The sequence below is a fragment of the Canis aureus genome, chromosome 9, assembly GCF_053574225.1.
Source record: "Canis aureus isolate CA01 chromosome 9, VMU_Caureus_v.1.0, whole genome shotgun sequence".
Classification (NCBI taxonomy): Eukaryota; Metazoa; Chordata; class Mammalia; order Carnivora; family Canidae; genus Canis; species Canis aureus.
Window position 1 is genome coordinate 7,764,625 of NC_135619.1, and position 15,243 is coordinate 7,779,867.

General features: G+C 51.1%; 2 protein-coding genes across 3 annotated transcripts; both read right to left on the bottom strand.

Annotated features, from left to right (window-relative positions):
* Positions 1-1,669: 1,669 nt before the first annotated feature.
* On the bottom strand, positions 1,670-4,256 carry CTSG (cathepsin G). Its single transcript, XM_077908799.1, has 5 exons — positions 4,144-4,256; positions 3,210-3,360; positions 2,713-2,848; positions 2,330-2,584; positions 1,670-1,916 (listed from the first exon to the last, which is right to left on the bottom strand). The coding sequence occupies exons 1-5, from the start codon at positions 4,196-4,198 to the stop codon at positions 1,755-1,757; spliced, it is 759 nt and encodes a 252-aa protein (XP_077764925.1). The 5' UTR covers positions 4,199-4,256; the 3' UTR covers positions 1,670-1,754.
* On the bottom strand, positions 4,140-12,924 carry GZMH (granzyme H). Of its 2 annotated transcripts, none has more exons than XM_077908801.1 (5): positions 12,509-12,905; positions 11,273-11,432; positions 10,465-10,600; positions 10,005-10,262; positions 4,140-4,262 (listed from the first exon to the last, which is right to left on the bottom strand). In XM_077908801.1, the coding sequence occupies exons 1-5, from the start codon at positions 12,561-12,563 to the stop codon at positions 4,221-4,223; spliced, it is 651 nt and encodes a 216-aa protein (XP_077764927.1). In that variant the 5' UTR covers positions 12,564-12,905; the 3' UTR covers positions 4,140-4,220. The 2 variants fall into 2 exon arrangements, with proteins under 2 accessions (XP_077764927.1, XP_077764926.1); XM_077908800.1 differs by lacking the exon at positions 4,140-4,262 and adding an exon at positions 9,427-9,588 and having other exon boundaries at positions 12,509-12,924.
* Positions 12,925-15,243: the final 2,319 nt, after the last annotated feature.

Sequence of the window (15,243 nt, forward strand, 5' to 3'; positions counted from 1 at the left end):
TTATTTATTTATTAATGAGAGACACACAGAGAGAGGAAGAGACATAGGTAGAGGGAAAAGCAGGAGAGCCTGCTGCGGGACTTGATCCCAAGACCCTGGGATCACAACCTGAGCCAAAGGCAGATGCTCAACCACTGAGCTATCTGGGTGCCCCCCTCCCAACTTATTCTGTACAGTTATCTTAAGATGTTTAGAGTTTGGCTTAAAGTATGTGATTTTCGTAAGTTTTTTTTAAATATTTTATTTATTTATTTATTCATAGAGACACAGAGAGAATGAGAGGCAGAGACACAGGCAGAGGGAGAAGCAGGCTCCATGCAGAGAGCCCAACGTGGGACTCGATCCAGGGTCTTCAGGATCACACCTCGGGCTGCAGGCGGCGCTAAACCGCTGCGCCACCGGGTCTGCCCTCGTAAGGTTTTATTGGAATATAATAGATATAGACAGTCATGTGCTAATTTTTAGGGTACAAGTCAACATTTTGTGTGGAGTTTGGTATAGGTTTCGATATGAAAATTAGAAAATGAGAGCAGTGGTCTGTAATTCAGTGGGGGTTGATGTGGCTTAAGGGTTTAAGAGAAGAACATTGGCTGTCCATAGGCACTTGGGTTGTTTGCATCTCCTGGCCATTGTGAATAGCAATGCTGTAAATGTGAGTGTTTGGTAGCTATTTTAAGTGAGCAAATCTTTATTTTTTTTCTTCCTTCTAGTACATGTATGGCTTAATCTTTTTTTGGCATTTATTTATTTATTTATTTATTTATTTATTTATTTATTTATTATTTTATTTATTTGAGAGAGAGAGCATGAGCAGGGGGAGGGAGGGGCAGAGGGAGAGGAAGAAGCAGATTCTCCACTGAGCAGGAAGCCCAACACCAGGCACCATCCCGAGACCCCGAGATCATGACCCAAGCTGAAGGCAGACATTTAATCAACTGAGCCACCCAGGCACCCAATTTTTTTGCATCCAGATAACTAAGGTATTTGAGGTTTATTTTGGCTTATAGTGGGAGGAATGGGTCCAATTTTACCTTTTTTCCCCATAAAATCATTTCCTAGAGATTTGCTACCTTTATCAAATATTAAATTGAGTCTTGTATGGAATTTCAATTCTGCCCCTTTGGTCTGCTTGTCCTACACATAGCACTGGCATACAGTTTTAGTCTATTTTAATATCTTGTAGGGAACTCTCTGGTAGGGTGGAGAGTAGAGAGCTTTGCCCAGGGGGGAGATGCATCTTTCCACCTTCTCCAAGGTGATGGTGATGATGGTGGGGGGTGGGCAAGAGAAATGGGGGAATGGTTGGCTTGGAGCAGGGGAAGAAGCTCATCCTGATCCTCATGATGGTGTGAGGGGTTAATTTGTCCTGGGGTAGAATTCCATTTTCTGTTTTGTTTTGTTTTTTTCTTTAAGGTTTCATTTATTTATTCACGAGAGACACACACAGAGAGGCAGGAACACAGGCAGAGGGAGAAACAGGCTCCATGCAGGAGGCCCTATGCGGGACTGGATCCTAGGACTCCAGGATCATGCCCTGAGCCAAAGGCGGACCTCCAACCGCTGAGCCACCCAGGCGGCTCAAGAACCCCATTTCCTAGAGGAGCTCAGACTGTTCTAGGATGCGTTTGTTGTGTACTGAACGATGTTTAATGAACACATGAGAAATCAGTTATTTCCATCCTAGACATGGACATTTATTAAGGCTCTGGCACCCACCCCGGCAGCCGCCCCAGAGCAGTCAGTCACAGCTGGGTCTAGGGCTGGCACTGCTGTTGGAAGCGTCTCATTGTTCTCCTTACCCAGGGCATGAAGGCCGAAATCCTGGTGAAGACTGCTGGAGGAGTCCCCCTCCTATCTCCATAGGAGACAATGCCCTGGGCCACGCCGTTACACACCAGGGGGCCTCCGGAGTCGCCCTGCGGGCATGGAGAGGAAGAGACCCTAAGCCAGGCTTACCCCGACTCCTGCTGCCCTGAGGCCTGGCTCTCAGAGAAAGCTGCTGCTGCTGGCGGTGGTGGTGCGGGGTAGGGGGTGGTGGGTTTTGAAATGGGAGGGCGCTGGAGGTATGGAAGTCAACCTTCTGGATCTTTCCATGGCTGGGCTTCAAGCCTGGCTACAGTTACCGCCTCTAGCCCAAGTCAAAGTGCCTTCACCTTCTGCAGGAAAACCCTGCACAGGTTTAGGATGCACGGCAGTGCCCCTCCCTTCGCCCCAGGGACCCGATCGATGGCTAAGCCCCCGCCGCACTCCGCTCTGCCCGCACCACACCGGGGCCTCGGGGATGTAGCTACTGCCCAGCCTGCCCGGGGCCCTGTGCCCTCGGCCTTACCGAGAAGGCGGACTTCCGGGCCCTTGGGTTTCCCACACAAATCTGCGTTTGGCCGTTGAAGAAATTGAAGCGACGGGAGCACCTCGAATTGTTCTGCACGGTCAGCTGCACCTCATGGAGTTTGTTCGTTCTCCTGTTGAGGCCCAACAGGCCCCAGCCCGCCACCGTGCACGTGGCCCCGGGTCTCACACTGGCCTGCGCCCGAGGCAGCGGCACCGGCCTCACCTGGCGCGTGCGCCTGATTCTGTCGGCCAGCTGGGGAGGGGGCAGCGCTCAGCACCCCGGCCCCGCCGCCCGCCCCCGCCGCGGCCTCCTCCGCCCCAGCTCCCAGGACGCCGAAGCCCCCTCCCCCGGCGCCGGGAGCCGCCTGGCTGGGGCGGTACCTGCAGTAGCATGATGTCGTTCGCTATGGTCTGGGGATTGTATCTGGGGTGTCGGATGGCCCTGCGCGCAGTGGTGCGCTGCTGGACTCTTTCCCGCCTCCCGACGTCGTGGGCTCCCAGGGTCACGGCGATCCGGCTGCGGAGGACAGGTGGCCGGCCTAGCGGTAGGTGTGAGCCCCAGGAGCTCCGCCCGCCGGCTCGCGGGCCAGGTGGACGGCCCAGGGCGGCAAGGCCGCGGCTGAGGCAATTGGGGGGACAGGAGGGGCCCAGGGGCCCAGCTCTGAGCTGAGGGTGGTGGGGGCCGGGGTTTGCTTCCCCTTGAATAAGCTGCGAAATAGCTTGAATTCCTATTTTGAACCCCAGCATGTGTCTGCATCTCCCCCTCGTGCTCTTTTGATCACGCCCTCCTTTCCCCTCGTTCACCGCGCCGCGCTCCTGCCGTCTGGGCTCTGCAGCGCCGGCGGTGGTGGCCCGGCGGGAACCCCTGCGCCGCTCACCTTCCCCAGCAGTGAGCTGCGGTCAGCACAAAGTCTTCTCTCACCAGGAAACCCCCGCAAGCACTGGAGCCGCCGTTTGGAGACCGGATTTGGAGATGCGCCATGTAGGGGCGGGAATGAGGCCTGGCCTCTCGGCCTCCGATGATGTCCCCTGGAAGGAAGCGTGGGGCACTTACCTCTGTGCTCTCCGAACCCGCAGTGCGGGCACCAGGAGGGCAGCTCCGGAAAGGCCGGCAGATGGGGAGGCGGGAGAGATGATACAGCTACTGGGAAGGAGGAATGGTGGTGAGAGCTGGGTCTGCAGGGCAGCGCACGTTGGGACAGGGCTCGTGGGTTCTGCAGGAAACACTGCTGGCTCCCATCCCGGAATTCGGCTTCCTCCCGGCTCCCAGGAGAGCAGCCCAGCCCCGGCTCCAGGCAGGGTCAGCCTTGGGCTCCCATGGTGAGGAGAGATGCTCTGCTGCAGGGTGGCAAGTCAGGAGCCCTTTGGAGAGGCTTCTCCCCAAGTTCCTTGGTACTTTCTTCCTCAGGGAGATTCCCGGGTCCCTCTGAGACCTGCTCAGGGCCCGCTCATGACCAGCACCAGTCTGAGTTTTCAGAATCTAGACATGAGCCAGTGGTAGTTATTGTGCATTCTTATTGCCTACGCTCAGACAGGTGGACTGCAGAATGGATTTACACTGCACATAGCATATATGTAGGTGGAATTGCTGGGACAATTCCAAGAGTTTTTTTTTTTTTTTTTATGTACACTGACTTAATCCTCATAGAACTCTAGGAGGTATGCACTGGTATTCTAATTTATAAACGAGGAATCCGAGGCGCTGTGAATTCAAACAACTTGCCCAATGATACAGAGTTAGGAGCTATCTAGGCAGTCTGGCTTGAGGGTCCCAGAGAAGGGTCAGGCCTGAGATTGGGGATGGTCACTCACCTGCCCCAGCCCCAGGGGGTAGAAGAAAGGCCACCAGGAACAGGAACAGTGGCATCTTCTTGGGAAGGCTGCCCCAGTCAGGTGCTGTGGGGTGCTCTCTCCTGCCAGACTTGTAGCCCCTGAGAGAGGAAGGAAGTTGGGGCGGGGGTGGGGGTGGGGCTCGAGAACGGTCCCATTCTCCTGCTGGTGTGATAGGTTTCATCATCCAAGGCTGCCCAGGAGGCTGGCCCACCAACTGCCAGTGACCTAGGGAAGAGTGTAGTCTAGGTCAACACCAAAGTCTCCTGCACAGCTGCTAGGTCAGTGCTGGCAGCACAAATGGGAACCTGGGGCGACAGAGAAGGGGACTTGGGGTGCTGTGTCCCAGAACCCTAAACCCACCAAATTCAATAATACCTTAACAATGTATGAAAGCCAGTAGCTGCCTATCTCCTCGGTTTCCAAACTCTCTAGGATTAGAGCCTTAGTCCTTTGGAACTTCAGAGTTTCTCTTAATAAATGCACATTTCCTAGATTACTTATTTAATTTATACCTTGGTAAGGTGTGGACATGGGTGAATGACAGATGGGTGTGGATGGTGGTGGAATGCGGTGAGGGCACCAGGAGTAAGTTGGAGGAAGCAAAAGAGGGATGAGGAAGCCTGCCTGTCTTTACCCTTTGGCCCCTGGACACCTCCCTCCCACTCCGCTGCTATCTTTGCTGCTCCCACTTCTTCTTATTCTTTTTTTTTTTTTTTTTAAGAATTCATTTATTTATTCATGAGAGACAAAGAGAGAGAGGCAGAGACAAGCAGAAGGGGAAGCAGGCTCCCTGCAGGGAACTTGATGTGGGACTTGATCCCAAGACCCTGGGATCATGCCCTGAGCTGAAGGCAGAAGCTCAACTACTGAGCCACCCAGGTGTCCCATGCTGCTCCCACTTCTTTCTGGAAGGTGTCAAGGAAGACTGACTAGCTCTCCTGAGTGGGCGCAGGGCATTCCCAGGGAAGGAAGAGGGAAGAACAAGGCTGTGCTGCTGCTAATTACTTTCTCAGGACGCTTGAGCCCCAACAAACTCTCATTGAAAATGATGACACAGTGGAAGATTTCTGTTTTCTGGCTTCCTACTCAAGGTGAGGACCTCTGTGTGCCAGAAGGTATCTTGCATACAGAAAAAGCCTAGAAACTTGCTTTTGTTGAGAACTGTCAGACCGTAGCTGGAAGAAAAACAACTAAAGAAAAACTCCTTTTCATCAGAGTTAGAAGTCCAATTAACATAATCCCCATCCATGCTCTGCCCCAGGGGCTTCTGGGAAGGAAATGCATGCCTGCTGTGCTGTTGGTAATACCTAGAGAACCCTCACTCCACATCAGGAGGAAGGCGTTTGCAGATCATGGCAGAGTAACACAGACACCCTCAAAAATATTCAGAAGGTTCTGTGGATGCACAGAAAAACATTGTAATACAGTATAATTTTTGCAAAAATTTCAATTAAAATTTAATACAATTCTTTTTTTTAATTTTTATTTATTTATGATAGTCACAGAGAGAGAGAGAGAGAGGCAGAGACATAGGCAGAGGGAGAAGCAGGCTCCATGCACCAGGAGCCCGACGTGGGATTCGATCCCGGGCCTCCAGGATCACGCCCTGGGCCAAAGGCAGGCGCCAAACCACTGTGCCACCCAGGGATCCCAATACAATTCTTAAACCTTTATGGAATGTGAGAGCTCCACTTGAAAAGCTTATGAAAATTAAGGATCCTCTCCTTACATATAAATACACATGATTTTCACAGCTACAAAGAACTTAATCCCTTTTCTGATGCATGCTTAATGATTGCAACTCATGAAATTTCTTTATGCATCTGAAAAAAGAGAAAATATTATAATGCCTTATTAATGCCCTAGCATTAGAGGTGATTTTATTTTTTTATTTATTTTTTTTTATAAATTTATTTTTTATTGGTGTTCAAATTTTTTTTTAAATTTTATTTATTTATGATAGTCACATAGAGAGAGAGAGAGAGGCAGAGACATAGGCAGAGGGAGAAGCAGGCTCCATGCACCGGGAGCCTGACGTGGGATTCGATCCGGGGTCTCCAGGATCGCGCCCTGGGCCAAAGGCAGGCGCCAAACCGCTGCGCCACCCAGGGATCCCTAGAGGTGATTTTAAATTATGGTTACTTAAGTTTTTCAACACTTTGTTTTAAAACCATTAATCTAACTTTTTAAAAATTAAAAAAAAATTAAAAATTTTATTTATTCATGAGAGACACACAGAGAGAGGCAGAGACATAGGCAGAGGGAGAAGCAGGGTCCCTGTGGGGAGCCTGATGTGGGACTTGATCTCAGGACCCCGGGATCAAGCCCTGAGCCAAAGGCAGAAGCTCAACTACTGAGCCACCCAGGCATCCCTAACTTTTTTTTTAAAAAAGATTTTATTTATTTATTTGAAAGAGAGAGAGAGAGAGAGAGAGCGTGTGTGAGAGGAGGTGGGTGGGAGGGGCTCAGCAGGGTGAGGGGAGTCTGCTAAAGTTTCTCTCTCCCTCTCCATCTACCCCTCCCCTGCCATATACACAAATACACACACACTCTCTCTCAGAAATAAATAAATAAATCTTAAAACAACCACAACCAAAAAGTCACAATGGTAAGTTAATTCTGGGGTTGGAGGGCAGAGAGGGTATTTTGATTGGGAGGAGACACATAGAGGGTAGTTTCTGAAATTTGGCCATCGTTTGAATTTTGTTCACTTTACATGTGTGTATATTTTGCAATAAAAATTTTTTTAGAAATCTGTTTGCCAGGGTTGGGGATTAGAGAGAACATTTGGACAGAGAATGGAATGTGGGAGAATAAATATGGGCACATATGTTCTTAATGTTTTTATTTTCTACTTTAATAAAAATTGTGATATTGGAACAAGTAAGACTGTGATACATTTCACAATATTCATAGGTGGTTACATTTACTTTTGACTGTTTTATTACATTTCCGTCAGTTACAATATTTTTCTCCTTTGGGAGGTTGGGACATGAAAGTAGGATGTTTCCCACCTCCTCTTGGGGGGGCCCCCTTGTGCATACAGCCAAAATGCAAATCTTCTGGGCAGGCAGTTAGTTGCCTGCTGAGGCTGGGCCACTTCCCTCTCTCCCTCCCTTTGATACTGCTCTGGTCAGAAACCAATCTGGGTGCTTTTGGCATTGTGGGAGACCGTTGTACTACTGGGCCATTCGGACATTCTCAGTGCTGCCTTAACATCACATTTAGAAGGACAGATGGAAGCTCCTTGGGAGGTCTACTGATGAGCTTGTGATATTTTTCTGGAGTGCCAGTGTGGAAAGAAGCCCGTGTCTTCTCTATTGTCTACACACACACACACACACACACACACACACACAAACACAGACATGTCTGCTGTGAGTGAGATACTTTCTTGCCAAGGAGTGGCTTGTGCTGTGTGCTCCAGCAGGAAGGAGTAGGTGACAAAGGAAATTCTATGGGATCTGCATACAATCTCCCCATCAGAGTAAGTGAAGGGGATAGAGGGACCCAGAAACCCTGAATGTGGCAGAGAAAACTTTGAAAAGAGGTTCAAGGCCCTCAGTATTTCCTGGCAGAAAAGCTTACTTTGAGCTGAGTAGCTGACCCTGGGGCCCTGGGTAAATGTAAGATAAGAGGTGGAGGTGAGCATATTCCCTGAGACTCTCTTCTCCAAATGCTTAGACCATCCAACTCTGAGCCACCCAGGGATCCCCAATGTATTGGTTTTGAATCCCATAGTTTAAATTATCCAACATAAACATCTCCCTCATTTTATTAAATATATGTTGATGAATATTGTTTTAAAATCTCATTCGTATTAGGGTGCCTGGGTGGTGGCGTCTGCCTTTGGCTCAGGTCATGGTCCCGGGGTCCTGGATCAAGCTCCGCATGGGGCTCCCTGCTCAGTGGGAAGTCTGCTTTTTCATCTTTTGCTACTCCTCCCTCCTATCCTCGGCTCAGGACATGGCCTCTACCATGCATAGATTGGAAACCTCAGGACCTGTGAGTCTCTAACTTTTTTCCAATTTCTCATTGCCCTTTTGGAACCAAACAAAATCATGCATGTGAAACTGTAGTGGGTGATACAGATAAAATTCAGAGATTTTAGTTATTTTCAGGACAAGTTTTTTCACAGATTCTAAATATAGATCCTTTGTGCCAAACCTGAACTGCTTGGTGGGAAGAGAAGAACCAGGGGAATTTAGGAGACATTTCTTACTAAGTTTCCCAATGGCAGGGACAGAGCCCATCTTGTGCCCGGCACAAAAACAGAGATCTGACATTTGATCTGCTGACGGATGGCATGTGGTACCTTACAGGCCCAGAGCCTGGAGGCTCTAGCTCACAAAGCTGCCATAACCCAGGCTGCCAGCAGGGAGAGTTGTGGTCCTGAGACAAGGCCAGGCTGAAAGGGGCTGAGGCTATTGAGTGACTCCACAGGCTATAGCAGGGTCACTATAAGCCCCTGGGGGTGGGGATGCTGGTTTGGACTGAGGGGCTCAGCTGGTCCTACCCTTTGGGAGGTGGATATTGGCTCCTCTGATAGGCATCTGGCAGGCTGGCAGCTCAGATGTGCCAGGATAGAAAATAGAGGCTGTTGTGGGATGGCCAGCCAGGGAGGAGCTTGACTAAATTCAGTGCTGACCCCTGGGCAAGGCATGGAAGGGAAACCAGGGTGAGGCTGGTTTCTCAGCCTCCTAACCTGCACACAGTCCTGCCTGTAGGAGAAACCTGCGTGCCCCCACCCCCCTTCCCCACTGCTGAGAGAGAGAGCCCCTGGAAACAAGACACCGAGTGCCTGTGGCATGGCCCTCTGGCCTTCTGGATCCCTGGAGTTACTGACCAAATTGTTGGATTGGTGATGGTGGTTGGCTTAGAGAAGTTGAGAAATTTCTAAGTCCCAGAGAGGATACTTTCTGGGGACAGAGGATTGTCCTTCTATAGTAGAGTTTAGGCTGAACCTTTGTAGAGGGCTAAGCACCAAAGAGGTGTTATTGAGAAACTGATGAGAAACTGGACATCATAGGGTTTAGGGAGGGCAGAGGGCTGGAGGAGGCAGGAAAGCCTGGAATTGGCAGCAGAAGATTATCTGGAGCGATGTTGCTGCATACTCGAGGTAGTTCAGTGAATCAGTAAGATCTTAGTCATATTCTCTCTAGAGATCCATTTACTATGGCCCTGCAATCCCTACCCCCGACCCCCCAGTCCCAAGGGATTCTTGCCTCTGCCCCAGAAAAGATGGCCAAACACAGAGGGAGGTCAATCTCATGCCTGCTGTTAGAGGTGCTTTATTGTTCTCTTTATCCAGGGCAGGAAGTGTGAGACCTTCATGAAGACCCCTGGAGGTGTCCCATCATTTTTTCCATAGGAGAAAATCCCCTGGACCACGTTGTTACACACGAGGGGGCCCCCAGAGTCCCCCTGTGGGCAGAAGGAGGAAGGACTGAGCTGGCTTCTGGTGGTCCTGCCCTCCCCACTACCCTGGGGATGAGTGGTCTGTGTTAGGGGGCTGCATGGGTGATTGGGCCCAGGGCAGGCCCTGTCCCCTCTCTCAGTCCCTGGGCTCTAGCTTGGCACTGACTGCTCTTTCCAATGCCACCCAGGCCAAACCTCTCTCTCCAATCCCCAGGGAACCTCAGGTGGTAATGCTGCTGTGGGATGACTGATCCTCCCCCTACTCCCAGCCCGACCCCCTTGGGGAAAAACTGAAGACTGGATTTGTGGACCTAGCTGCCTAAGCTCTAGGCTGAGGAACGAATATATGGCCACTCTCAACCCCCGACCTCTCCAGGTTCCTCCCTCCTGGGGCCCGTCTAGGTGGACGCTGGAAGCCTGACCTTGAAGCCGGTCTTCATCTTCTTTGGGTCTCCTACACAAATATGGGTGGCTCCGATATAATAGTCGTGGAAGATGGATCTGCACTCCCAATCTGTCTGCACTTCCAGTGACACCTCCTGCAGGGTGGTTGCTAAGGTGTCCATTGAGATCCGGCCCCAGCCGGCCACGCTGCACACCTGTCCTGGCCTCACCCGGGCCTTGCCCCTGGGCAGGGGGAGAGTCTTCACAGCCGCAGTCAACTTGGCCTTCCTCTCCAGCTGACGGGAAGAGGTAAGAGAGTCCAGCTCAGCCAGTGGCCTCTGGGCCTGACACTCCGATGAGGCGGCAGTGTCTTCTCTCTCCCGTGAGCCTCTGGGACTGGACAGGTGGCCAGCATGGGAAGGATGGCAGGGACAGGTCCCAGTGGGAGGGAAACAGTCTGGACCCAGGAGGGCAAGAGCTGCAGGGAGGTCTCCTTACCAGCAGTAACATGATGTCATTGGAGTAGTTCTTTGGACTATAGTCTGGGTGGGGGATGGCTCTTCTCACGGGGATGACCTGCTGGGTCTTCTCCTGTTCCTTGATGTTGTGGGCGCCCAGGGTGACTTTGATGGAGCTGCATAGAGAGCAGAGTGGGGTGTGGGGGTGTGGAGTCACAGGGTACAGCCTGGGAGTCGAGAGGGCAGGTGGCAGCCAGGGCAGGGCAGCTGAGAGGGAAATCAAGGTGATAGATGGGAGGCAGCCCGGGTGGCTCAGCAGTTTAGAGCCACCTTCAGCCCCAGGGCCTGATCCTGGAGACCTGGGATCGAGTCCCACGTCAGGATCCCCGCATGGAGCCTGCTTCTCCCTCTGCCGGTGTCTCTGCCTCCACCCCCCCTCAGGAATAAATAAATAAAATCTTAAAAAAAAAAAAAAGTGGCTGATGGGTCCTGGATCCTTTTTTATTTTCAATGACACTGAAGGTAGGGCTTTTGGCAGCTTCCTTTGCCCTCAGGCAATATCATGAAATCACTCTGAGTTTGCACTTTGGCTCTAAGGCATGCTTGCATCCTCCATCGCTGCTCTATTTGCCTGGTATGGTCCCTCCCTTCTCAACCTTGCCGCTTACTCTCACATCTGACCCTCTGACCCCAAAGCTTACCAGCTACCTCTCAGCCTTTCATTGCCCCAGCCATGCTCTCAGCTAGTTCCCAGGAGCCCCAGGTGCTTCCCTGGGCTGTAGCCCTTGGGAATCCGACAGGGATCCCTGTAGGTGTCTCAGATGTGTGGGCTGGCTGCTGCCCCTCACCTTCCCCAGCAGTGAGCAGCCGTCAGAACAAAGTCCTTGTGCACGAGGACACCACCACACCTCTTCTTACTGTCCTTCTTATTGTCCTTATCCAGAAACTGAACAAATGCCATGTAGGGCCGGGAGTGGGGCTTGGCCTCATGGCCCCCGATGATCTTCTCTGAAAGAAAAAACTGGGAGATGGGGTACCTGGGGGTGGCTGTGGTCAAGAGAGAAAGCTCAGGAAGGTAGTGATCGAGGGTGGGGTCTATAGTGCCCTGTGGATCCCCGGTTCTTGTAGCAGGATGACCTTTCTTGAGCCTCAAGCCTCAGAACCCCACAGAGAAGGGGGCAGGGCCTGTTCTCTACATCCCACTTCAGATACATGTTTGGTGGAGATAAGATCTATCTTTAAGATGATGGAGTCCCAGAGGATCCTGGACAGGACTCTCTGAGCCTCTGCTCACTACCCAATGGATGCCATTTTCTAATAAGCTACCTATGAGTTATGGAGTTGGATTTTCGAATATCCCCATGTTCTAGGGCCTAGCATCCGAGGGTCCCAGTACACATTTTTAGGTTGCACAAAGGGATGGCCTTCAATGAGCTTCTGGCTGAGGTTGGGTGGAGACAGTGCTGGTGGGATTCGATGCCACAAGAATGGAAGACGGCACTGCTGGAGACAGTGGAGCAGCCACGGGCCAGGGCAGGCAGGGGGAGGTGATGCCGACAACGGGCTGCACAGGGCGGGGCAGAGCTTTGGGTGTAGTCATCTAGCTGCTGCTGAGGTCAATGGCGCCCCGGGCTCCTCTCCCGGGCAGGACTGAGTGGCTAGAAACAAGTACTGAGAAATTTAACTGGCTCTTTATGCTGGGTTCAGTGACAAATCCCGTTACTGCAACTGGTCTGCCTGAGCTTACCTTTCCTGGGTTGGAATGCGGGCTTTTGATTGCCTGTCTTTCATAGCTTCATATCTTCTGCCAAATGCCTTTCTCCAAACAACTCACTTTCCAAATGATAAGAGGGAGGCTAACCCCTATCAACCCTTTTAGTGAGCACCCTGGCTGCCGGCCTTCCTTGGTGAGCATCTGTCCAGCATCAGACCTGTTAGTCTGGGTTTGGGGTAGAGCTGGGCTTCAGAAAGTCCCCAGGCTCAAATTGAGGACAATCCCTGACTGTGCTGGGCTGAAGGGTCAAGAAGACTACAGGGGGTTTGTGGAATGGGCTCAGGTCTCTGGAATAGGGACAGTCACTCACCTGTCTCAGCCCCAACAGGCAGAAGAAGGGCCAACAAAAGGAGGAGTGGATGCATCTTCCCTGAAGGCCTGCCCAGGTCAGAGAAGCTGGTCTTTCTTCCTTCCAGATACAAAGCCCTGAGGGGAACAATGGAGGGGTGGCTCACTGATCTTCTAGGCCTCTTCAACTTGTGCTCCTCTACAGCTGGATGTTATCATATAAGATGGTTTGTCGAAGTTCTCTAGCTTGGGTTGGGTGAGAATGGTGCAGCCACAACACTTGCACCCCCACTCCTGAGTCATAAGGGGAAAGCAAGAAGAAAGAACAAGAAAGTGAAGGCTGTGGCTACAACCAGCAGGAGGGCTGGTACCTCAGAACCCCTCAATGACTGAATCAAGAATGTTTCCATTTCTTGGCTCTTGGCTCTTTTTCCATTCTGAGGAAATCGTGAATACTTATTTAGCTGTCTAGGTCCAGAGTTAGAGAGACATAGCTCTTGCCCTTGAGATGCTGATGGTTGTCTGGAGCAGACTAAAACTCTGTGGTGAGTGTACATTTCCCCATAGTTGAAGCACACTCATCAGTGGCAGACAGCAAACCACTTTTTCTTTTCAGCCTGCCTTCTCTAAGGTGGATGTTTTAAAAATGAGATTACTTCTATGAATACATTCTTATATAAGAGGCTTAGAAATTGTTGAAAAATGGCAGAAAAAATTTACTCAACTATGGGCTATAAGACATCTTTGAAACCGTAGGATACCTTTGAAATACAACTTTTTATTGTAATGAGTTTCCTTTAGAGACACACACACACATACACACACATGTATGCACACACACATGGAAATAGCATGAGGTGGGAAGAGGCTGGATCAGACCAAGATAGAAAAGCACCCTCAACGTCATTTGGGGTTGCTGGAAGATGGGTGGCAGGACACCAGAGGCAGTGCTGGGATTTGGGACCACAGCAAGGCTGTGACTGGCACTTGGGCTAGGCCTGGGGATACTTAAGGGCCCTCTTGTAACCCCTAGACCCCCAAGCTGCCACTCTGATTTGGGGAAGGAATACTGCATGGGGTGAGCTACAGCTTTCTAGAATCTTCTTGCCAATTTCTATTAGGATGAAGTGGCTCCCTATATCAGAGCTTCTTAGGTGATCCTCCTTCCAAATGTGGATTCCTTCATGTTGCCTTACTGGGGTAGGATGAGGTGGGGGTGTAGGTGTGGGATAAGGTAGGAGGGCAATGCAGATGAGAAAAGAGGGTCCCCTAAAGAGGGTCATTTTTCTTGGGGCAGTGTCTCCCTTTTCCTTCTGGAGCTTACATTCAGCCTGTCAGTGGGAGGGGGCGCTGGGAGATGTATTTGGAAGGAGCTGGGTATCAGAGCAGCAGGATTTTTATTCTAGGGCTATGTGAACAGATGGTTGGGGGACAGGCAGTAGGTAACTAACGAATGTTGTTTTGGTGAATAAAGGAGGAATCTAATTTCCACTCCAGAGAAGGAAGTTTATTAAGCCCCTGGCAGCCTCCTCTCCACCCTCTTTCCCAGTGCAGTTCTGGCCTCTGCCTCAGAGAAGGTGGACAGACTGATCCTGGGGGTGTTTCAGTCTGGGCCCTGCAGGGTGAAGCATCTCATTGTTCTATCTAGCGCAAAAAGCTCAAGATCCTGGTGGAGACACGTGGAAATTCCCCAACCTTTTTTCCAAAGGAGACAATGCCCTGGGCCACGTCATTACACACGAGGAGGCTCCTGGAGTCTCCCTGTGGACAGAAGGAGGAAGGACTGAGCTGGGCCTGCTGTCCTCCCTGCCACCAGTGGGAGTAGGGTGGTCTCCCCCAGGGAGACAGGACCAGAGACTGGATTGGATGGAAAGGCTGTGGACATAGAGATACAGCTAGTTCTCACTGTCCATTCTCCTCAAAGCTTAGCTGTCCCAAGACTGGGCATGGATTATGCTGGGGAATCTCATCTTAAAAGAAGACTTCTTCTTTTTTGGGCTCTCCATGCACGTTTGAGTGGTGCTGTTGTAGAGGTCTTTACAGATGAGATGCACTGCTTGTCCTTCTGGACTTCAAGCTCTACCTCCTGCAGTTTCCTCACCCTAGAGGTGCTGTTCCTGCTGAGGAGCCCCCAGCTGGTTACGCGGCATAACACCCCTGGCCTCACCTGTGCACTCTTCTTGGGCAGCCGAGGGGGCTCACACTGGCAATCAGGTGGACCTTCCTTTTTAGCTGAATGCAGAGGAGAGGAATTTTAATCTAGTGATGGCTCACAAAGACTCACAGGGACAGTCATGAGGTTGCTTTCCTCACAGCCCAGGACAAATGAAAATGTCATACAGGGAAGGAGGCACAGAAATGAGGTCACAGGGGAAGCAGAACCCCCAGGAATAAAGTGTGCAAGAACCAGTGGAGCGAGGGTTCTACTAGCAGTAACAGATGCCATTGAAGATGCATTTAGGATTATAGACTGGGTGGAGGATGGCTTTTTTCACTGAAATGACCTGCTGGGTCCTCTCCTGCTTCTTGATGTTGTGGGTGCCCAGGACGACTTTGATGGAGCTGCACAGGGAACAGAGTGAGAGGTGGGATCACAGGAGGTGCAGCCCAAAAGCCGTGGAGGAAACAGGACAGCTCAGGGCAGGGCAGGACTGGAATGGGGAGGAATCACAGGGGACAGGGCCCAAGGGCTGAGGATCTCTGTACCTTCTGCTTCTTGGTAGCCCAGGCTGGGTAGCAGTTCTTGGAAGAGGATTT